At 51.6% G+C, this 23,770-nt stretch overlaps 1 protein-coding gene across 1 annotated transcript; it reads left to right on the top strand.

Moving 5' to 3' along the window:
* Positions 1 to 86: 86 nt before the first annotated feature.
* Positions 87 to 22,609, top strand: KIF23 (kinesin family member 23). Its single transcript, XM_058846841.1, has 24 exons — positions 87 to 159; positions 472 to 532; positions 2,578 to 2,706; positions 3,612 to 3,717; positions 4,715 to 4,851; positions 6,162 to 6,271; positions 7,272 to 7,442; positions 8,372 to 8,413; positions 9,423 to 9,535; positions 9,767 to 9,888; positions 10,280 to 10,382; positions 10,688 to 10,767; positions 10,854 to 10,973; positions 12,580 to 12,739; positions 14,340 to 14,507; positions 14,751 to 14,908; positions 15,160 to 15,333; positions 16,184 to 16,363; positions 17,110 to 17,382; positions 18,632 to 18,862; positions 19,665 to 19,747; positions 20,342 to 20,411; positions 20,918 to 20,988; positions 21,707 to 22,609. The coding sequence occupies exons 1-24, from the start codon at positions 149 to 151 to the stop codon at positions 21,720 to 21,722; spliced, it is 2,889 nt and encodes a 962-aa protein (XP_058702824.1). The 5' UTR covers positions 87 to 148; the 3' UTR covers positions 21,723 to 22,609.
* Positions 22,610 to 23,770: the final 1,161 nt, after the last annotated feature.

Raw genomic sequence — 23,770 nt, 5'->3', positions numbered from 1 at the left:
CCACGCCGTGCGTGATGACGTCGGCGGCGGCGCGCGCTCCGATTGGTCGGATTTGAATCGCGGCTGGCGCGCGGCGGCCGCTCGGTGCCGGCTCCGGAGCGCGACCCCCCCCCGGGCCCTGTCGCGACAGAGGCGCGACCCCCGCGACATGAAGGCGGCGTGAGTGACCCCACAGCCCCCGGGCTGGCTTCCCTTCCCCATCCCCATCCTCATCCCCATCCCCGCGCTCCCCCCGTTCCTCCCGTTCTCCCCTCGGCTCTTTCCCCGTTCCCCCTCTCCTCTCCCGCTTCCCGCCGCTGCTTCCCGGCCTTTCCCATTCCCCGTTCCCATCATTCCCATTTCCCCGTTCCCACCTTTCCCGTTTTCCCAGTTTTCCCGTTTTCCCCATTCCCAGTTTTCCCCATTCCCGGTTTTCCCGTGTCCCCATTCCCGGTTTTCCCGTGTCCCCTCACGGCTCTCTCCCCTCAGCAGGGCCAGGACTCCGCGGAGGCCGAGGAAGGGCACGAACCCCGCGCTGAGGGACCCGGTGGGGGTGAGGAATTCATCCCAAATTCCCCCCATTCCCATCCCCAACATTCCCGCTTTTACTGCCGGGATCATCCCCAATTCCCCCCTCCAGCATTCCCGCTTTTACTGCCGGGATCATCCCCAATTCCCCCCTCCAGCATTCCCGCTTTTACCGGGATCATTCCCTGTTTCACTCATTCCAGGTGTACTGCCGGGCTTATTCCCGGTTTTTCCCTGCTCCAGGCTCATTCCTTGTCCCATTCCCGGTTTTACCCCCCTCCCAGGTGTACTCCGGGCTCATTCCCTGTCTCATTTCACGGTTTTTCCCTGTCCCATTCCCGGATTTTTTCCCGTTCCCAGGTGTACGCTGGGCTCATTCCCGCTTCTATTCCCGGTTGTTTTTCCCGCTCCCACGTGTACTCCCTGTCCCAGTCCCACTTTTCCCGCTCCCATTCCTGGTTTTCCAGGTGTACTGCCTGTCCCATTCCCATTGTTTTTTCCCAGGTGTACCACCATTTTTCCTATTCCCATTTCTCAGGTGTACTCCCTGTCCCATTCCCGTTTTTCCCAGGTGTACTCCCATTTATCCCATTCCCGTTGTTTTTCCCAGGTGTACTCCCATTTTTCCCATTCCCATTTTTCCCGGGTGTACTCCCGTTTATCGCATTTTTCCCGTTGTTTTTTCCCAGGTGTACTCCATTTTATCCTGTTGCAATTCCCGTTATTTCCCCAGGTGTACTCCCTTTGTTTTCCCGTTTATCCCGTTATTTTCCCGTTGTTCATCCCATTGTTTTCCTGTCATTCCCATTGTTATTCCCGTTGTTTTTCCCTAGGTGTACTGCCATTGTTATCCTGTTGTTTTCCCGTTATTCCCGTTGTTTTCCCCAGGTGTACTCCCGTTTATCCCATCGTTCCCATTGTTATTCCCATTATTTCCCCAGGTGTACTCCCATTGTTTATCCCGTAGTTTATCCCGTAGTTTATCCCGTTATTTCCCCATTGTTTATCCCATTATTCCTGTTGTTTATCCTGTTATTTTCCCATTGATTATCCCGTTGTTATTCCCGTTGTTTATCCCATTTATCCCATCATTCCCGTGGTTATTCCCGTTGTTATTCCTGTTGTTTATCCTGTTGTTTTCCCATCATTCCCGTGGTTATTCCCGTTGTTTTTCCCCAGGTGTACTCCCGTTGTTTTCCCGTTTATCCCGTTATTTTCTCGTTGTTTATCCCGTTGTTTTCCTGTCATTCCCGTTGTTATTCCCATTGTTTTTCCCCCCAGGTGTACTGCAGTTTATCCCATCATTCCCGTTGCCATTCCCGTTGCTATTCCCGTTGTTTATCCCATTTATCCCATCATTCCCATGGTTATTCCCGTTGTTTTTGCCCCCAGGTGTACTGCAGTTTATCCCATCATTCCCGTGGTTATTCCCATTGTTATTCCTGTTGTTTATCCCGTTATTCCCATGGTTATTCCCAGGTGTACTGCAGTTTATCCCATCATTCCCATGGTTATTCCCGTTGTTCATCCCGTTATTCCCGTGGTTATTCCCAGGTGTACTGCAGTTTATCCCATCATTCCCATGGTTATTCCCGTTGTTTATCCCATTATTCCCATGGTTATTCCCAGGTGTACTCCCGTTTATCCCATCATTCCCGTGGTTATTCCCGTTGTTTATCCCGTTATTCCCGTGGTTATTCCCAGGTGTACTGCAGTTTATCCCATCATTCCCGTGGTTATTCCCGTTGTTTGTCCCGTTATTCCCGTGGTTATTCCCAGGTGTACTGCAGTTTATCCCATCATTCCCGTGGTTATTCCCGTTGTTTGTCCCGTTATTCCCATGGTTATTCCCATTGTTCATCCCGTTATTCCCGTGGTTATTCCCAGGTGTACTGCAGTTTATCCCATCATTCCCGTGGTTATTCCCGTTGTTTATCCCGTTATTCCCGTGGTTATTCCCAGGTGTACTGCAGTTTATCCCATCATTCCCATGGTTATTCCCGTGGTTATTCCCAGGTGTACTCCCGTTTATCCCATCATTCCCATGGTTATTCCCGTGGTTATTCCCAGGTGTACTGCCGCGTGCGGCCGCTGAGCCGTGCGGATCACGAGTGCTGCATCGAGGTCGTCAGCGACACCGCGGTGCAGCTGCACCCGCCCGAGGCCTTCCGCGTGTGCCGCAACGGCGAGTACCGCGAGGTGAGCGCCATTCCCGCCCGGAATTCCTTGGGATGGGCCTGGGATGGACCTGGGATGGGCCTGGGATCCCCTGGAATGGCCCTGGGACCCCCTGGGATGGGCCCAGGATCCCCTGGAATGGTCTGGGATCCCCTGGAATGGGTCTGGGATCCTCTGGGATGGCCCTGGGATGGGCCTGGGATCCCCTGGGATGGCCCTGGGATCCCCTGGGATGGCACTGGGATCCCCTGGGATGGCCCTGGGATCCCCTGGGATGGTCTGGGATCCCCTGGAATGGTCCGGAATTCCCTGGAATGGGCCTGGAATAGCCCTGGGATTCCCTGGAATGGCCCTGGGATCCCCTGGAATTCCCTGGGATCCCCTGGAATGGGCCTGGGATCCCCTGGAATGGGCCTGGGATCCCCTGGGATGGCCCTGGGATCCCCTGGGATGGCACTGGGATCCCCTGGGATGGCCCTGGGATCCCCTGGGATGGTCTGGGATCCCCTGGAATGGTCCGGAATTCCCTGGAATGGGCCTGGAATAGCCCTGGGATTCCCTGGAATGGCCCTGGGATCCCCTGGGATCCCCTGGAATGGCCCTGGGATCCCCTGGAATGGGCCTGGGATCCCCTGGAATGGCCCTGGGACCTCTTGGAATTCCCTGGAATGGGCCTGGGATGGCCCTGGAATTCCCCTGGAATTCCATTAAAGCAATTCCTTAAAAAACAATAAAACCAGCCGGGAGTTTCCAACCAAAATCTCAAGATCCAAAATAAAATCCCGCGAGGAATCAGCCCCACCGTGGATGTTCCTTGGCTTGGATTCCGGGCAGAACTCCAAGGAAATCCCAGCTTTTTTTGGGAATTCTCCGCTCTGTGGGATCGCTCTGGATGTGGGAATTTTTTTCCCTGGGATTTTTTGCAGACCCAGTATTCCTTCAAGGAAGTTTTTGGGACGCTGGTGGAGCAGAAGGAGCTCTTTGACGTGGTGGCCAAACCGCTGGTGGAGGATCTGATCCGTGGAAAGAATGGTGAGAGCAACTCCCATTCCCGCAACTCCCATTCCCGCAACTCCCATTCCCGCAACTCCCATTCCCGCAACTCCCATTCCCACAACTCCCATTCCCACAACTCCCATTCCCACAACTCCCATTCCCACAACTCCCATTCCCACAACTCCCCTTCCCCTTCCCAGGACTCCCCTTCCCAGGACTCCCCTTCCCAGGACTCCCCTTCCCAGGACTCCCCATTCCCATTCCCGGGATTTTCCCCATCCCGAGGTTCCTCTGGAATTGGGGCTTGGCTCCTCGCGCCTCTCCCAGGCTCTTGGTGTGAAGGAAAAATCGGGATAAAAACCTGGCAGAGAATGGATTGATGAGGGAATTGTGTCCCACTGGAATTCCCAGATTGTTCCTGCTGAGATGGCAGCTGGGAGGAGGCAATTCCCGAGGGAGCTCCTTATGGAATGGCAGTCCTGGGATGCTTTGGGTGGGAATGGGAATCCAGTGTTCCCAAGGTTTGGCTGGAATTGTGGCTCTGCTCCTCACACAACACCCCTGGAACCTTCTGGAATCCTGGGATGCTTTGGTTGGGAATGGGAATCCAGTGTTCCCAAGGTTTGGCTGGAATTGTGGCTCAGCTCTTTTTAAAACACCCCTGGAACCTTCTGGAATCCTGGGATGGGAATGGATGATCCAGTGCCATGGAAGTGTTGTTGGAGCAAGCTGCCTTAGCAGGAGGTGTCCCTGGAATTCCATGGATTATGCATCCAAACCCTTCTCCCAGTTTCTCCCCGCAGTTTGTGGGAGGTGCAAACTGGGAATTCAGAATTCCGGGCTTTTAGCAAAGCCCATTTTCAACTCCCAAAAAAACCCAACAAACTCCAAAAAAAGACCCCCCAAAACCATCAAACCTACGGGAATCTCATCCCATCCCTGGGTGTTCTGAGCCCCATCCAGCCTGAGGTGCTCTGAGCCCCATCCAGCCTGGAACATTCTCTTGATTTCTCCCTTTTCCCGGCATTCCCAGGTCTCCTGTTCACCTACGGAGTGACGGGCAGCGGGAAGACGCACACCATGACGGGATCTCCCGGGGACGGGGGGCTCCTGCCCCGCTGCCTGGCCATGATCTTCAACAGCATCGGCCCCTTCCAGGCCAAGAGATTCGTGAGTGCCTCCCAAATCCTCCCCAAATCCATGGATTTCTGCTCCAAACCCAGCACCGGAGGGATCGGAAGAGGAAAAATCCCAACTCCGGGGTCCTCGTTCCAAAAGGGTTTGGATTTCTGGGAATGGTTCTTGAGTGTTTTGGTGCTTATTCCTCGAGGCCATCCTTGGAAAAATCTGTTAAAAACACATGGAAAGGAATCCAGGCAGGAATTTTTTCTGTATTTTTTTCTGTATTTTTTTCTGTATTTTTTCAGATTTTTTTCTGTATTTTTCTGTATTTTTTTCTGTATTTTTTCAGAACTATTTCTGTATTTTTCTGTATTTTTTTCTGTATTTTTCTGTATTTTTTTCAGAGTTTTTTTTTTCCCCCATATTTTGCAGTATTTTTTCAGATTTTTTTCAGAATTCTTCATTATTTTTTCAGATTTTTTCAAGTCTTTTTAAAATTTTTTCAGTATTTTCTTAGTATTTTTTTCAGGATTTTTCAATATTTTCCAGTAATTTTTTTCAGGATTTTTCCGGATTTTTAAATTATTTTTTTAACCAGTATTTTGCAATATTTTTTCAGACTTTATTCAGTATTTTTTTTTCTGCATTTTTCAGGATTTTGTCAGGGTTTTTTTTCTGTATTTTTCAATATTTTCCAGTAATTTTTTTCAATATTTTTCAGGATTTTTTTTCTGTTTTGTTTTTTTTTCTGTATTTTTCAGTATTTTTTAGTATTTTTTTCAGTACTTTTCAATGTTTTCCAGTATTTTTTCGCTATTTTCCAGTTTCAGTAGCAATGGCAAGGTGTTCCCTTCCTCGTTAGGATAGGTGATTAATAAGCAGATCTCTAATTAATTAGGCAGTTGTATGCCACTGAAATTCCCAATCTATTCCTGCTGTTCCACCAGGTGATTTCAACATGGAAGAAGCCATTCCTTGGATTATTTTTTCCCTGGAAACACTGAAAAACACTGGTTTGGTGCTCCATATTTCCATTTTTCTCCACTTGATATCAGCAATTCCCACAAAACCAAAAACTAATTATCTCCTGGTGAAATTAGGGATATTTTTTCCAAAGGTGTGCAATTCTGCTGCCTAAAAATACACCAAAATAATTCTGGAATTCTCATCCTTGGATGAGAATAAACCATTTTCCAAATCTTTTCTCTCAGATCTTGCTGGGTCAAGCGCCAGCGAGGGGCATGGAGTTAATAATAAATTAATCCCAGCCTAATCAGACTCATTAATGAATCAAATAACGCTTTGTTGGCCGGTACCTGGATGTTGGAATTGGCAGAAATTCCTGGTTTTTCCCTCAGGTTTTCAAGCTGGATGACAAGAACGGGGTGGATGTGCAGAGCGAGGTGGAGGCTCTGCTGGAACGCCAGAGGAGAGAGGCTCTGCCCATCCCAAAAACTCCAGCTGGGAAGTGAGTGACTCCGGGAAAACCGGAATTTATTCCCTAGGAATGGGAATGCGCTGCTCTGGGGCTCTTCCCTGCAAGAAATGAAGGAAAAAATAGGACGAAATTTGGAAAATATTGGATTAATTAGGGAATTGTATCCCGTTGGAATTCCCGATCTCTTCCTGCTGTTCTAACAGGATTTCAGCTTGGAGGAAGCCATTCCGTGGCATTTATTCCTGAATTTTTGGCCTTCTCCCTCAGAATTTTCGACATTTTCCCCCCCCAGAAGTTTTGACTTTTTCCCCCTCAGAATTTTGGACCTTTTGCCCTAGAATTTTCGGCCTCTTTCCCCTCAGAATTTTCTGCCTTTTCCCCCCTCAGAATTTTTGAACTTTCCCTCAGAAATTTTGGACCTTTTCACCCTCAGAATTTTGGACCTTTTCCCCCTCAGAATTTTCAGCCTTTTTCCTCAGTTTTTTCAGCCTTTTCCCTCAGAACTTTTGACTTTTTCCCTCAGAGTTTTGGACACTTTCCCTCAGAATTTTTGTCCTTTTCCCTCAGGAATTTCGGCCCTTCCCCCTCAGATTTTTCAGCCTTTTCCCTCAGAACTTTTTACCTTTTCCCTCAGATTTTTCAGCCTTTTCCCTCAGAAATTTTGGCCCTTTCCCCCTCAGAATTTTGGCCTTTTCTCCCTCAGATTTTTCAATCTTTTCCCTCAGAACTTTTGACCTTTTCCCTCAGTATTTTGGACACTTTCCCTCAGAATTTTGGACCTTTTCCCTCAGATTTTTCAGCCTTTTCCCTCAGAAATTTTGGCCCTTTCCCCCTCAGATTTTTCAGCCTTTTCCCCTCAGAAATTTTTTACCTTTTTCCCTCAGGATTTGCAAGGCACCTTCACGCCGATATCACCCCACGCTCAGCCTTATTAATAACAACAACAGCAGCAATAAATAAAGCACAGATTTCCCCACCGCGGCTGCGTATCCCGTGGAATTCCATGGAAAATCCCGTTGTTTTCCCACAGGAAGCAGCTGGATCCCGACTTTGCCGACATGATCGACGTCCATGACGGCTGCCGGGCGGAGGAGGTGGATGAGGACAATGTCTACGCCGTCTTCGTCTCCTACGTCGAGATCTACAACAACTACATCTATGACCTGCTGGAGGAGGCTCCCTTCGACTCCATCAAACCCAAGTGAGTCTGGAATTCTGGGATTTGCCCGGCCTGGGCTTGGGAATCAGCGCCAAAGCGCTGGAGGAGGGGGATGCCAGCAATGGCTGCCGTGTCTCTGTGTCCCGTTCCTGCTCTGAGCCCGTCAGACCCGAGCGAGTTTGGGAATTGCCGTGTTCCCCATCCTTGGGAGGGTTTTTTAGGATCTACACCGTGGGTTTTTTGGGTTCTAAGCTTAAGGAGATCGGCTCAGAATTCCTGGGAATCGCTGTTAAAAATACATGGGAAGAAATCCAGCTGGGAACGTGGCAGTGCTGATGGCCGAGGTGCTCCCTTCCTCGTTAGGCTGGGTGATTAATAAGCAAATATTTAATGAATTAGGCAACTTTATCCCACTAAAATTCCCAATCTATTCCAGCAGGTGGTTTCAACTCGGAACAAACCCTTTTTTTTCCCCTGGAAACAGTGCAAAACACTGGTTTGGTGCTCCCTGTTTCCATATTGCTCCATTTGATATCAGTCATTCCCACAAAACCAGGAATTAGGGATATTTTTTTAGGGATGCTTTTTTCCAAAAATATATATTTTTACTTGTGATGTAGAAAACCAGTAGGAAAAAAATCTACAAATTCCTCTTGGAATCCATGGATTGAAATTCCAACTCCATGAAAGGAGCCCCTCAGTCCTGTGTTCATTAAGGAGTGGTTGATTAACAAAGACTAACGAGGGCAGAGCAAACTGAGAGCTGTCTCCAGGATCCTCATTCCACAAGGATTTGAATCTCTGGAAATGCTTTTAAACCATTCAGTGGTTTGGTGCTTATTCCCAAATCCCATCCAAAAAAAAAATAAAGTATATATCTGGGATTATTTCTCCCTCTGGAAGCTGCAGTGTGCAAAGACTTGAGGCAGAAATCAAGGATTTAATATTTTTTTCCCCGTTTTTTTTGGTAGGTGGAACAGTTGCAACACCCCTGTGAGAAATGGAGACTTTGTGTATGTGTCCAATGTCTTATTCCCGTTATTCCAGCGCTCTTTCCCTTGAGTAGAAGCAGAAAATTCCCTGCCTCGCTTTCCTAGGAAGTCTAGGATGCTCTCCTTGCTTCTGTGTGCTTGTAGAACAGCAATAGCTGCCACCAAAGCAATTAATTGCAATTAAATAGCTGCTAATTAGAGCAGTAGCTGGAGTGTCACTAATCCTGCCTGTGTGTCCATGTCCTGTACTCCCTCTTCCAGCTTTTATATGGAAAATTGACCTTTTCCCCTCAGGATTTTGATCTTTTCCCCTTACAATTTTGACCATTTTCCCTCTGAATTTTTGGACATTTTCCCCTCAGGATTTCGAGTTTTTCCCCTCAGACTTGTGACATTTTCCCTCCAAATTCTGAATTTCCCCTCAGAATTTTAACCTTTTCTCCCTGAATTTTTGGACATTCTCCCCTCAGAATTTTGACCTTTTCCCCTCACAATTTTTGACCATTTTCCTTCAGAGTTTTCACCTTTTCCCCTCAGGATTTTTCACCTTTTCCCCTCAGGATTTTTCACCTTTTCCCCTCAGGATTTTTCACCTTTTCCCCTCAGGATTTTTCACCTTTTCCCCTCAGGATTTTTCACCTTTTCCCCTCAGGATTTTTCACCTTTTCCCCTCAGGATTTTTCACCTTTTCCCCTCAGGACTTTTCACCTTTTCCCCTCACAATTTTTCACCTTTTCCCCTCACAATTTTTGACCTTTTCCCCTCACAATTTTTGACCGTTTTCCCTCAGAGTTTTCACCTTTTCCCCTCAGATTTTTGACCTGTTCCCCCTGAATTTTTTCTTTTTTTCCCCCCTTGTAACGTTTCCCCTCCAAATTCTGAATTTTCCCTCCAAACTTTTGACCTTTTCCCCCGTGAAATTTTTCCCCCCGAGAAAACCCGCATGGCCGGAAGCTGCACAGGGAAGCTCCACTGTCATGAATAAATAAATGAAATTTATTTATTTTCCCTCCTTCCCGCTATCCCAAAGACCTCCCCAATCCAAAATCCTCCGGGAAGACCAGAACCACAACATGTACGTGACGGGCTGCACCGAAGTGGAGGTCAAATCCACGGAGGAAGCTTTCGAAGTCTTTTGGAGAGGTAAAAAAAAAAAACCTTGGAATTCTGGGTTGATCCCTCATCCCTCAAACCTTAAACATGATCCACGAGCAAGGAAATTCCTCGGTGTGGAGCATCCACAGCTTCTCTGGGCATTTAGGGCCTCCCCATTCCCGATGATGTGAAATCCCTCACGGCCTGGCGCTGGAGGAGGCGGGAAAGCAGCGGGAATTTTTGTTGCCAAACGTTGGGAATTTTGGGTTGTGTGAGCAGGGCAGAAGAAGCGGCGCATCGCCAACACGCAGCTGAACCGGGAATCCAGCCGCTCCCACTCCGTCTTCATCATCAAACTGGCGCAGGCTCCTCTGGATGCGGACGGGGACAACGTGCTCCAGGTGAGCTCCGGGTCATTCCAGGAGAATTTCGTGGGATTTGCCTCCTGCCTCAAGTTTGGAGGCAAAATTATGAGGATTATGAGGAATAATCATAAATTTTGAGGAATAATCCTAAATTTTGGCGTTAAAACGGAGGGCGAAGCTGCCGATTCCTTCGGTTTTCCACCTTTTCCTTTGTCTGGGAATCTAAAATGTTGGGAATTGGGATGATCCAACAGCTTTCGATCCTGAGGGAGAAGGGATCTGCCTGACTTCCCAAAAAAAACCTGTGCTGCTCCCTGGGCTGTGCCAAGCCCTCTGAGCTCGGCTCCAGCACTTCCTTCGGAATTGGCCTTTGGGATGGGGCTTTCCAGGGGGTGTGGAGGGATCCAGGATTCCTTCTGTATCCCAGGAAAAGGAGCAGATCACGCTGAGCCAGCTGTCCCTGGTGGATCTGGCGGGAAGTGAGAGAACCACCAGGACCAAAGCCGAGGGGAGCCGGCTGCGGGAGGCAGGTAGGAGCACCCCCCTCATTAACCCCCCTCATTAACCCCCCTGCTAATCCTCTCTCCACGGGAAGAATCCCAGGAATTCTTGGAGCGCTCTGTTAGGATCAGTTCGGATTCAATGACCTCAAATCTTGGAAAGCACAAGTTTGCAGCAGCGCTTCTGCCGCCTCAGCTAACTAGAGCAGTTATTAACAAATATCCTTAATTAGGCAATTTATTCTCCTGGAGAAACTGGGAATCTGATCCAAGGGCTGCTCCTGGATTTATTTTTTTTTAACTATTTTTTTTTTCCTTGTGTTTGCCTTTTTTAGGGAATATCAACCAGTCACTGATGACGCTGAGGACGTGCATCGAGGTTCTGCGGGAGAACCAATTGTACGGAACGAACAAGGTTTGTTCAGCCCTTCCCTGATCCCCCTCGGAATGCATCACCTGGAGAAGGAAAACTCACCGGCTTTTCCCTGGCCTTCATTCCAGATGGTTCCATACAGAGATTCCAAACTGACTCATCTCTTCAAGAACTATTTCGACGGAGAAGGGAAAGTCCGGATGATCGTGTGTGTGAATCCCAAGGCTGAGGACTACGAGGAAAGCCTGGTGAGTTCCCTTTTCCCGTTCCCTCCTGCTCTTCTTTTCCTGTTTTTCCCTGGATTCTCCCACTCCAGGAGATAGAAGGAATTATAATTGTCGTTTGAGCGCTTGAATTGTAACTTTTTGGGATAAATCTGCTCTCCAAGTCTTTCTTTTTTCTGTTCAAATTGCACCTGCTCCATGCTTGGAAAGTGGGAAAGGTTTTCCTCCCTCAGATAATTCCACAGAGCCGTATTTCAATATTTATTCCCTCCTGCTCCAAGAATTCCAGCTGTCCCTGCCCAAGCTTTTGGGGCTCCTGCAGCTATTTCAGCCCCCTCATTCCTCCTTGCTCCCATCCTGGCTCCGGGTGTTTTCTCCCCGTTTGTAGGAGTGAAACAGGCGAGACTTCTCCAAGCCAGGCTGCTCTTGGGATAATCAGTTTATTATTTAATAATATTAATATCTGTAATATATGTACATTGTAATATTATAATAATATAGTATATATTATATTATTATATATATAATATAATTATAATATTATAATAACATTATAATGTTATTTATTATTTAAGTGGGAGGTTGAAGAGATCCCTTTGCGCTGCCAGCCTCAGCATGATCGTGCCCAAAGAGGGACAGAGAGGGGAGAGGGGCTGAGAGCATGAGGGCAGAAGGTAATTAAGGAGAGAGAGAGAGAGGGGGGAAGGAAATGAAGAGAAATGAAGAGAGCCAAGTTCTTGTTACAATCCATTCTCCCTTTCTAGAATGTTCTAATTCCCAGTAGCCAGCAGTGACCCAGGTTCTATAGGATTTACACACTGCTGCATTTCTGTCCTGCTGGCTGGGTTCTGTTTCCCCCTCGGGCTGAGACTGATGAGAGAGAGGCGGTTTTCTCTTGTTCTGGGTTCTTTACTCCTCTTTTATCTGCATTACACGTGCACTGAGACAGAAAGGTGCAAAATGGCTAATAAAGAACTTCTTCAAGGCTTTTTATATTTCCGTTTACCCAATTAACAAATGCCAAGTAAATTGCTTTTGTTAGTGACCCAATGACCCCACACCTGTGTGCTGCTCTGGGAATTTCTTTATCCAATCACTCATTATTACCCAAAAACCTACAGAAGAAGAAGATGAAGAAGAAGAGACAACACTTTAAATCCTCCATCTTATCTTTTGTTTTCTAAACTAGTTTAAACTCTGAACTCTAATTTTTTCACCCAGTGACTTAAGAAAACTCTCTAATTTCCACACTGCCACTCTCAGTTTTTCTATTTAACTGTTGTTTTCACAGTGTTCCATGAAATTTGGTGTTTTCTTGGGTGTCAGAGTTGGCATCACAGATAAAGGTGAATACCTTGCATCTCTGACCCCAACACATCACAGTGTTCCATTTTAAACTCTAAAAGCTGCTCTTCAAATTCTCCTCCTGCTGCTTCCACCTTTGGGTTCCCTTCCGTCAGCAGAAGGGGATTGTTCAACCAGCAGGGATTCTCCTCAGGCTGTTGGGTTAGGATCTATGTCTCAAACCCAGTTCTCATTTCTGTTTCCATGATGGGCTCCCTGTTTTCAGACTCTTTTGCTGAGGCACTGATGAGGTTTCTGTGTTCCATCACCCCCCGTTGCCTTGCAGCAAGTGATGCGCTTTGCGGAGATGACGCAGGAGGTGGAGGTGGCGCGGCCCGTGGACCGGCCCCTGTGCGGGCTGACGCCGGGGCGGCGCCTGCGCAACCAGGCCTTCCGCGAGGAGCTCTCCCGCAAGCTGCAGCTCCGGGGCGGCCCCGTGGCGGCAGGTGAGGGCTGGGGCATGGCTGGGGCTCCTTGAGCTCGGCCTGGGCTCAGCCTGGGCTCATCGGGCTCGGCCTGGGCTCCTTGAGCATGGATGGGGCTCCTCGGGCATGGCTGGGGCTCCTTGAGCTCGGCCTGGGCTCAGCCTGGGCTTGTCGGGCTCGGCCTGGGCTCCTTGAGCATGGATGGGGCTCCTCGGGCATGGCTGGGGCTCCTTGAGCTCGGCCTGGGCTCAGCCTGGGCTCATCGGGCTCGGCCTGGGCTCCTTGAGCATGGATGGGGCTCCTCGGGCATGGCTGGGGCTCCTTGGGCTCAGCCTGGGCTCCTTGGGCATGGATGGGGCTCCTCAGGCATGACTGGGGCTCCTTGGGCTCGGCCTGGGCTCCTTGGGCATGGATGGGGCTCCTCAGGCTCGGTCTGGGCTCCTTGTGCTCGGTCTGGGCTCCTTGTGCTCGGTCTGGGCTCCTTGAGCATGGATGGAGCTCCTCGGGCTTGGCCTGGGCTCCTTGGGCATGGCTGGGGCTCCTCGGGCTCATCCTGGGCTCCTTGGGCTCCTCAGGCTCATCCTGGGCTCCTCAGGCTCATCCTGGGCTCCTTGGGCATGGCTGGGGCTCCTCGGACTCAGCCTGGGCTCCTCAGGCTCATCCTGGGTTCCTCAGGCTCAGTCTGGGCTCCTCGGGCTCATCCTGGGCTCCTTGGGAGCCCCTCTGGAGCCAGGCTGGGAGAGCCGGGAATGTTCCCCTGGAGAAGGGAAGGATGCAGGGAGAGCTGGGAATGTTCCCCTGGAGAAGGGAAGGATCCAGGGAGAGCTGGGAATGTTCCCCTGGAGAAGGGAAGGCTCCAGGGAGAGCTGGGAATGTTCCCCTGGAGAAGGGAAGGATCCAGGGAGAGCTGGGAATGTTCCCCTGGAGAAGGGAAGGATCCAGGGAGAGCTGGGAATGTTCCCCTGGAGAAGGGAAGGATCCAGGGAGAGCTCAGAGCCCCTTGCAGGGCCTGAAGGGGCTCCAGGAGAGCTGGAGAGGGACTGGGGACAAGGGATGGAGGGACAGGACACAGGGAATGGCTCCCACTGGTTGGATGGGATATTGGGAAGGAATTCCTGGCTGAGAGGATGGGGAGGAGCAGGGATGGAATTCCCAGAGCAGCTGTGGCTGCCCCTGGATCCCTGGAAGTGTCCCTGCCCATGGAATAGGATCATTTAATGTCCTTTCCAACCCAAACCATTCCATGATTCCAGCAGAGTTTTCCATTAGGAATTAAAGGCTGGGAATGAAATTTTAAACCGATTCCATCCAGCCTTGACTGTGCCAGAGGAACCTCAGTGCCCCGGGAGCTGCTGCTCCTCCCTCTGCAGTGTCCCTGTGGAGGTTTCCAAGGAATTCCACGGGATTGGGATGAATCCATGGACCCAATATTGCCAGGAAATGGTGCCAAGGAAATTGTGGGATCTTCCTGGATGGTCAGAACCTGCTTTTAGTAAAACAAGGAATATCCAGGATGTCACATTTAATCCTTTCCCATCACCTCCTATGGAAACCAGTAGCTCCCCTCAACCATTCCCGTTTTTCCACCATCCCCATCCATCGGGATTTTCCCATCCTGCAGGACCAGAGGAGCAATCTGCTGCCGAGCTCTTTTTCCAGAGCTTCCCTCCCCTGCCTTCCTGCGAGCTCCTGGACATCAACGACGACCAAACGCTCCCAAAACTGATCGAGACCCTGGAGCAGCGCCACAAAATGAGGCAGATGCTGGCAGAGGAATTCGCCAAAAACGGTGGGAATTCATCCCAAATGGGATCATCAGGGCAAAATTCCCATTTGCTGCATTTATTATTCCTCAAAGGATCCCCCTTTTTTATTTTGTCCCAGTTTTTTTGTTCAGATTGGTCGTTTCAAGCTTTTTTTTTTTTTTTTTTTTAGAGGAATTTTAGGCTTTAGAGTTGGGAAAAAAAAGAGCTTTGGATGTTCTGGAGATAAGGGAGAAGATAAAATAGGAAATATCCTGGTTCTCTTCCAGTTCTTGCCTTCAAAACGATGCTGCAAGAGTTTGACTCCAGTGTGGCATCCAAGGAAAATTATATCCAGGGAAAACTGGCCGAGAAGGAGAAAACCATCACGGGGCAGAGGACGGAGATGGAGAGGCTGGAGAAGAAGATTAAAACCTTGGAGTACAAGGTCAGCGGGGTCATCTTGGAGCACAAATCCCTGGGTTTTTTTTATTTTATGGATCACTTGGCAAATCTCTCGCCATCAGGAATAAACATTCAGGGGGAATTTTTAACCAAAGATTTCCCAGGATTTGTTAGGAGGGAAAGCTTTTAAAACACCAAACCGAGCGGTTCAGGATGGAAAACGGGGGAGAACACAAGTGGGAATTCCTGGATTAAAGGGTTGTGTGTTCCCAGGAAATTCCTCTCTTCCCACAGATGGAGATCTTGGAGAAGACAGCCACGATTTACGAGGAGGACAAGAGGAACCTGCAGCAGGAGCTGGAGAGCAAGAGCCAGAAGCTGCAGCGGCAGGCGTCGGATAAGAGGAGGCTGGAGGCCAGGCTGCAGGGAATGGTGGCCGAGACCTCCCTCAAGTGGGAGAAGGAATGTGTGAGTGTGGGAAAAGCGGATGGAGCTGGATTTGGGGATTTCGGGAGCTCCGGAGGGAACGGGGTTTCCTTGGTCTGGGTGGGGTTGGTGGGGATTGCTGTTTGTGCTGGTGGAGGTGCTGGGAAAGGGAGGGGGGGGAAGGGGAAGGGGAAGGGAAGGGGAAGGGAAGGGAAGGGAAGGGAAGGGAAGGGAAGGGAAGGGAAGGGAAGGGAAGGGAAGGGAAGGGAAGGGAAGGGAAGGGAAGGGAAGGGAAGGGAAGGGAAGGGAAGGGAAGGGAAGGGAAGGGAAGGGAAGGAACTGAGGGGAGAGGAAGGGAAGGAAAGGGAAAGGAAAGGGAAAGGGAAGGGAAGGAAAGGAAAGGGAAAGGAAAGGAAAGGAAAGGAAAGGAAAGGAAAGGAAAGGAAAGGAAAGGAAAGGAAAGGAAAGGAAAGGAAAGGAAAGGAAAGGAAAGGAAAGGAAAGGAAAGGAAAGGAAAGGAAAGGAAAGGAAAGGAAAGGAAAGGAAAGGAAAGGAACTGAGGGGAGAGGAATGGAGAGGAATGGAATGGAATGGAATGGAATGGAATGGAATGGAATGGAATGGAATGGAATGGAACAGCCAGGGGGGTTGGGCTCTGCTCCCAGGGACAGGAGGAGAGGGAAGAGCCTCAGGCTGGGCCAGAGCAGGCTCAGGGTGGACACCGGGAAAATTCCCTCCTGGAAAGGATTGTAAGCACTGGAAGTGCCCAGGGAGGTTTGGAATGGCCTCCCTGCAGGTATCCTGGAACACCTGGCACTTGGGGGCTCCGGGCTGGCTGCACTCGCCTCTCCAGCCTCAGCAATTCCATGTTTTCCATGGCTTGTCCCCCCAGGAGCGGCGGGTGGCAGCCAAGCAGCTGGAGATGCAGAACAAGCTGTGGGTGAAGGACGAGAAGCTGAAGCAGCTCAAGGCCATCGTCACCGAGCCCAGAGCCGAGCGGCCGGAGAGGCCTTCCCGGGAAAGGGAGCGGGAAAAGCCTCTCCCGAGATCCGTGTCTCCATCCCCCGCGCCCGTGAGTCCCTCCCAAAGCTGCTGCCTGCAGGGAACAGCATTTTAGGGATGAAGTGCAGGGATTTGGCTCATTAGTAGCCCCCAAGCCCAGAGCTGGAGCAGCTGGAATTCCCTGTGTCCTGTTCTTTATCCGTTCTCCCGCCTCCCGATATCCTTAGGAACGGGAAATCCCTGGATCTGCCTGTCTCTGCTTGCTTGGAGTCTCCTGCGTCTCACTGACCTCTCCCTTCTCCCCAGAGCTGTGGTGACCCTGCTGAAGTTGGGGACAGAGCTGGAGCAGCTTGGAATTCCTTGTCTCTGTTCACTGTTTATCCGTTCTCCCACCTCCCACATTCCCATAAGAATGGGAAATCCCTGGATCTGTCTGTCCCTGCTTGCTTGGAGTCTCCTGCGTCTCACTGACCTCTCCCTTCTCCCCAGAGCTGAGGTTTGAGCCCTGAGCTGGAGCAGCTGGAATTCCCTGTGCTCTGTTTGTTCTTCATGTGTTCCCCCACCTCCTGATATCCTTAGGAATGGGAAATCCCTGGATCTGTCTGTCCCTGCTTGCTCGGAGTCTCCTGCGTCTCACTGACCTCTCCCTTCTCCCCAGAGCTGTGCTGACCCTGCTGAAGTCTGAGCCCCAAGCCGGAGCAGCTGGAATTCCCTGTTTGTTCTTCATCCGTTCTCCCACCTCCCGCTATCCATAGGAAGGGGAATTCCCTGGATCTCCCTGTCCCCGGCTCTCACCGCTCTCTCCCTTCTCCCCAGAGCCGTGGTGACCCCGCGGAGCCGGGGCCCAGCCAGGAGGCCCCGCGGGTGCCCCGGCGCTCCAACTCCTGCAGCAGCATCTCGGTGGCCTCCTGCGTGCTGGAGTGGGAGCAGCGCGGCCCTTCCCGCCAGCCGGCCGCCACTCCCAAATCCGGGAATGTGGCGGGAGCGGAGCCGGGCTCGGCCCGCAGGAGAGGGATGTGCTGGAGCCGAGTGCTGGAGCTGCCCAGGGACAGAGAGCAGCTAGAGCAGGAAGAGGATTCGTGCTGCAGGGTTAGTCCTGGCCTAGTGGGGCTGAGCCCAGCCTAAAGGCTCCGTGCCCTGAGCCCGGTTTAAAGTCTCTGTGCCCTGAGCCCGGCCTAAATGCTCCGTGCCCTGATCCTGGTTTAAAGGTTCTTTGCCCTCAGCCCAGCCTAAGGTTCCGTGCCCTGAGCCTGGCCTAAAGTTTCCGTGCCCTGATCCTGGTTTAAAAGTTCCGTGCCCTGATCCTGATTTAAAGGTTCCGTGCCCTGAGCCCAGCCTAGGGTTCCGTGCCCTGATCCTGGTTTAAAGGTTCCATGCCCTGAGCCCGGCTTACCGTTGAGCAGAGCTGTCCCTGCCGTGTCCTGCTGGTCCCAGGCTGAGCCTGGCCACGCTCCTGCTGTTTGGAGTTTCCTTGGAAGTTGAGAATTCCCACTTTTAGGGAGCTCTGAGGTGGCCACACTCTGCTCTAGCCCTGGCTGTGCTCATGTTTGTCCCAGCGTTTCCCTTTTCCCGGTGTTTGCCTTTTCCTGGTGTTTGTCTTTTCCCCGTGTTTGCCCTTTCCTGGCCTTTCCTTTTCCTGGCATTTCCCTTTTCCCAGTGTTTTCTTTTTCCATTCCCTGTGTTTTTCTTTTCCTGGTTTCCCGCAGTGCCCGCGAGCGCTGGGTGGATCATGGGCCCCCATCCCTGCCATTCCCAGTGCCCATTCCCAGTTCCCAGTGCCCATTCCCATCATTCCCAGTTCCCATTCCCATCATTCCAGGCTGTTCCGGTGGTGTGGCTGTGGCGTTCCCGCAGTGCCAGCGAGCGCTGGGTGGATCACCGGCCCCCATCCCTTCCATTCCCAGTGCCCATTCCCATCATTCCCAGTGCCCATTCCCAGTGTCCAGTGCCCATTCCCATCATTCCCATCATTCCCATCACTCCAGGCTGTTCCGGTGACACCGCTGCGGCCGCGGCGTTCCCGCAGTGCCGGCGAGCGCTGGGTGGATCACCGGCCCCCATCCCTGCCATTCCCAGTGCCCATTCCCAGTTCCCAGTGCCCATTCCCAGTGTCCAGTGCCCATTCCCATCATTCCCATCATTCCCATCACTCCAGGCTGTTCCGGTGACACCGCTGCGGCCGCGGCGTTCCCGCAGTGCTGGCGAGCGCTGGGTGGATCACCGGCCCCCATCCCTGCCATTCCCAGTGCCCATTCCCAGTGTCCAGTGCCCATTCCCATCATTCCCAGTGCCCATTCCCAGTGTCCAGTGCCCATTCCCATCATTCCCATCACTCCAGGCTGTTCCGGTGACACCGCTGCGGCCGCGGCGTTCCCGCAGTGCCGGCGAGCGCTGGGTGGATCACCGGCCCGCCGGGCACGTGCCCACGGAGACGCTGCTGCAGCCGCGCGTGCCCAGGGCCATCACGGTGGAGGCGCCGAGTGAGCGCGCCCTGGCCCGCTGCGACCGCTACCTGCTGACCCACCAGGAGCTGGCCTCCGACGGCGAGATCCAGACCAAGCTCATCAAGGTACCTCGGGAATCTCGGGAACGTCGGGAATGTCGGGAGCGTTGTGTCGGAATGGCCGAAATTCAGTTAAAATTAAATGAGGAATTCCTGGATGTGGTGATCAGGGCTGGGGCAAAGTTGAGATCCAGACTGAGCTCATCAAGGTGACCTTGGGAGTGTTGGGAATCTTGGGAATGTTGGGAATGTGGCGTTGGAATGGCTGAAATTCAGTTAAAATTACTCTTTTAGGAATAATTAAATTTAATAGCTAAAATAAGGCTATTTAAAGGAATTCTTGGACTGTCCAGCTCTGGGCTGGGGACAGGGTTGAGATCCAGACTGAGCTCATCAAGGTGACTCAGGAATCCCGGGAATCTCAGGAATCCTGGGAATGTTGTGCCGGAATGGCCGAAATTCAGTTGGGAGTTGTCATGGTTGGGTTCTGTGATTTGTGGATCCCGAGATTTATGGGATTCCATTATTTGTTGGGATCCCATGACCGTAAATCCCATGATCCATGAATCCCATGGTTTGTGGATCCCATGATTTTTGGGATCCCATGATCCATGAATCTCATGGTTTGTGGATCCCATGATTTTTGGGATCCCATGATCCATGAATTCCATGGTTTGTGGATCCCATGATTTTTGGCATCCCATGAATCCCGTGGTTTATGCATTTTCCTATGGAAAAAGGCCCAAATCCATTGGCAGAAACAGGAGGAGCGCTGCGTGTCCGTATCTCTTTGGGCTGGAATTCCGGGATGGATCCCGGTGTCGTTCCCATCTCAATCCCGCTTTTCCGTGTCCTTTTCCCATTCCAGGGGGATGTGTTCAAGACCCGGGGCGGGGGCCAGGCCGTGCAGTTCACTGATGTTGAGACGCTCCGGCAGGAATCTCCCACCGGGTGAGTCCAGCCCCTGGAATCCTGCAATTCCCAAAATTCCACTAGTGGAACCTTTCATTAGAGCTTCTGGAATCCTGCAATTCCCAAAACTCCAATCGTCCTTTCATTGGAGCCTCTGGAATCCTGGAATTTCCAAAATTCCAATGATAAAACCTTTAATTGGAGCTTCTGAAATCCTGGGATTCCCAAAATTTCAATCATCCTTTCATTTGAGCTTCTGGAATTCACAGAATTCCAGAATTCCAGTGGTGGAACCTTTCATTGGAGCTTCTGGAATCCTGGAATTCCCAGAATTCCAATTGTGAAGCCTTTAATTTGAGCTTCTGGGATCCTGGAATTCCCAAGGTTCCAATGGTGGAACTTTTAATTGGAGCCTCTGGAATTCCGGGAGCGTGCTGGGAACGCACGAGGCTCTTCCAGGCCGGATGATCCAATGGGAAAATCCAGCTTGAAATCCCAGAACTTGGAGAAATCGATGGATGCCGGAGCTGCTGCATCCCAGATTTCTTGAGGAAGGCGAAGGAGCTTTCCCAGCGTCAGAATGCGGCAGATTCCAGGAGCTTTGAGCCATAATTCCGCAAATTCCCATTCCAGGCGGAAGCGCCGCTCGTCCCCGCCCGACACCGACCCTGCGGGCTCGGAATGCACGGACGTGGAAACCAGGGTGAGCTGGGAATGCTCTCCGGGATCCCGGAATTCCGGGCTGGGAGGGAACTTGGGCTCATCCCGATCCCAGCATTCCCGGCCTTGGGCATTCCAGGAATGGGGAATTTAAAGGCCTCTGGATGGGGAGGTGGGAATGCTGGGATTGCTGGGAATGCTGGGAATGCTGGGATTGCTGGGAATGCTGGAAGTGTTGGGATTGCTGGGAGTGTTGGGAATTCTGGGAGTGCCGGGATTGCTGAGAATGTTGGGAACATTGGGAATGCTGGGAGTGCGGGGAATTCTGGGAGTGCTGGGAATGCTGGGAGTGTTGGGAATTCTGGAAGTGCCGGGATTGCTGAGAATGTTGGGAACATTGGGAATGTTGGGAACATTGGGAATGCTGGGAGTGTGGGGAATGCTGGGAGTGTTGGGAATTCTGGGAGTGTGGGGAATGCTGGGAGTGGGGAATTCTGGGAGCGTTGGGAATTGTGGGAAGCGTGGCTCCTGACCCTGGTGTATTCCCAGTGCTCCGTGGCCGTGGAGATGAGGGCGGGATCAGCGCTGGGCCCGGGATTCCAGCACCATGCCCAGCCCAAGTGAGTGCTCCTGGAATTCTTTCCCGACAAATCTTCGGGAATGCTTTTTCCCCCCCTGCCCTCCTGGGGTTTGCATTCCCAGCTGGAATATCAGGAATTCCTTGGATTCCCTTTGCTGCCCCTTCCACCTCTCGTTATCCATCGGGGAATTCCAACTTCTCGGGATCGGGAGCTTCTGGTTTCTTGGGATCCCAGTTCCCTGTGGGAGGAGGGAATTGCGGCGGAATTCCTGCGGAAATTCCAACTGCGTGGAGCCGCTAAGGAAGCGGAGAATTCCCTTTCCCAAATTACTGCTAAGGCAACCCTGGGAATTCCAGCCCTGGAATTCTTTCCCGACAAAACTTTGGGAATGTTTCCCCATAACTTTGCTGCCCTTCCCACTTTGGGTCTTCATTCCCGACTGGAATAGGGCTGGGAACAGCAGTGGGAATTCCCTGGATTCCCTCTCCCTTCCACCCCTTGTTATCCATTGGGGAATCCCAAATTCCCCCTGGGAAGAGGGACCTGAGGAATTGGATTCCAGCTCCGTTTGCTGCTCCCGCTGTCTAAAAATCCAAGGAAAACTCCGGGATTCCTTGGCGTTTCCTTGGATTCATCTGGATTTTCTGGGAGGCGTGTGGGATTTGGGAATGCGAAACCCGGGGAATGGGGGCTCAGCTGCTCCCAGAATTCCCCCGGATGACTCCCAAAAATTCCCTGTGGCTCTTTCCCGTTGCAGGCGCAGGAAACCCTGAGCTTTTCCTGCTGGAATCCCGGATTTTCCCGGCCTGAGGAATTCTCCGCTGCTGCTGCTCCTCAGGAACCGCTTTGTGCTCATTCCCAGAGGCTTTTCGGGAAGCCGGGAAACGCTTCCATAGGCGATTCCAAAGAAATTCTGGATGGATCTGACCTTTTCCATAGATTTAGGAAGGTCCCTCTGGAATTCCAAATGGAGCTGGATCCAGGCTTTTCCCTGGGAGATTTTTCCAGCTTTTTCCCAGTTTTTTTTTGGTCCCAAATCCATCCTTTTCAGTCATTCCCTCTCTTTTGGGAGACCCGAGCTGCAGTCCAGCACTTTAAGGGTGTTTTTGGCCATTCCCGATTTTACCGGAGCCAGGAAAAACCCGGGAATACGGGTTTCTCCCGGCGAGAAGGAAATTGGGATATTGAAGGTGTCACTGAGCTGCCAGAACATTCCAGAGTCCCTCGGAAATCCCGGGAGCAGTGGGAATTCCCATCCCGCCTGCTTTGGGAATTCTGGGATGTTTTCCAGGTGGGAATGGGGGGAAAAGGGGAATTCCTCACGGATGGGGTGGGAATTGGCTCTCTGTGTGTCCCTGTGTTCAATAAATCCTTTTATTCCGAAGCCTCTTCCCAGGAATTCCGAGGGGGGCGGCTGCCCCGGCTCTGCGGAAAGCCGGGATCGGAGGCGGGATTTTGGGATGTTAAATCCCGGGATCTGCTCGGGCCGGGCGCTATTTTATCCTCTAATTCCCACCGAAAACTGATCCCAAAAATCCGGCCCTGGAGGGCCGGGATTGCAACGAGCGTTTTCTCCACGAGGTGTCAGTGTGGCACCAGCATTCCCATCCCGCTTTTCCAGGGATGCAAACCTTGGGAAGCCTTCCTTGGATGACTTCCCCATTCCCAGTCCGTTCCCTGCTCATTCCCAGTCCATTCCCAGCTCATTCCCATCCCAATCCCATCCCATTCCCAGCCTGTTCCCAGCTCATTCCCAGCCCAATCCTATCCCATTCCCATCCCATTCCCAGCTCATTCCCATCCCATTCCCATCTCATTCCCAGCTCATTCCCATCCCATTCCCAGCTCATTCCCATCCCAATCCCATCCCAATCCCATCCCATTCCCAGCCCGTTCCCAGCCCGTTCCCAGCTCATTCCCAGCTCATTCCGAGCCCATTCCCATCCCATTCCCAGCCCATTCCCATCCCATTCCCAGCCCATTCCCATCCCAATCCCAGCTCATTCCCATCCCAATCCCATCCCAATCCCAGCTCATTCCCATCCCAATCCCATCCCATTCCCATCCCATTCCCATCCCATTCCCATCCCATTCCCATCCCATTCCCAGCCCATTCCCAGCCCATTCCCAGCTCATTCCCAGCCCGTTCCCAGCCCATTCCTCTGCCTGGCTGTGACCCCTGAGCATCCCAATCCCCCTCCAGCTCTGCTTCCCTGGGGTCCGATTCATCCATGGAATATTTCATGGATTCGTCATCCCTAGGAGTGTTTTCCTAACCCTTCCCATTCATCCAGCCTCGTTTTTTCCACGCTGGCCTTTCCCTGCCTCCTCCTTTTATCTGGAAAAGCGGGAAAAATCTCCCCGATCCCTGTTTAATCCTGGAATTTCGGCAGTGACGGCTCACGGGGAAACTCCGATCCCGAGCTATGACCCGCTCCTGGATGGAATATTCCCAGGAAATTCCCTGATCCGTGCCCGGTTACGGCCTCATCCCACAGAACCGGGCGGTTCCTTTGGATCCGGATCCGGGTTGAACAGAGCTGGATCCCGTAAATTCCTCGGGATTGCGGATTTGGAGATTTCCCCCTCCTCCGCTCCCTCTCCTCGTCCCATTTGGATCCCGAGATTTACCTGGGATGCACCTGGAATATTTCCAGCTGGAATTTGGGGGGAAAACCCTCCCTGGTCGTTCCTCGGTGGGAACAAAGCGATTCTGAGACCTCGCTTTTCCCTTTGGCAGCGCTTCCGAGAGGGAAAAATCCCGGCTTTTCAAGCGGAGCCAGGCCCCATTCAAATATTTATGGAATATTTGATCCCGATC

This window comes from Poecile atricapillus, chromosome 11, assembly GCF_030490865.1.
Source record: "Poecile atricapillus isolate bPoeAtr1 chromosome 11, bPoeAtr1.hap1, whole genome shotgun sequence".
Classification (NCBI taxonomy): domain Eukaryota; kingdom Metazoa; phylum Chordata; class Aves; order Passeriformes; family Paridae; genus Poecile; species Poecile atricapillus.
The sequence above is the reverse complement of the archived record's forward strand: the minus strand, read 5'-3'. Positions and strand labels throughout refer to the sequence as shown.

Coding starts and splice junctions, on each gene's coding strand:
- KIF23 (XM_058846841.1), top strand. Junction 8,414..9,422: donor GTGAGAAATGGAGACTTTGT/GTATGTGTCCAA, acceptor GCTATCCCAAAG/ACCTCCCCAATCCAAAATCC. Junction 9,889..10,279: donor ACGGGGACAACGTGCTCCAG/GTGAGCTCCGGG, acceptor TCTGTATCCCAG/GAAAAGGAGCAGATCACGCT.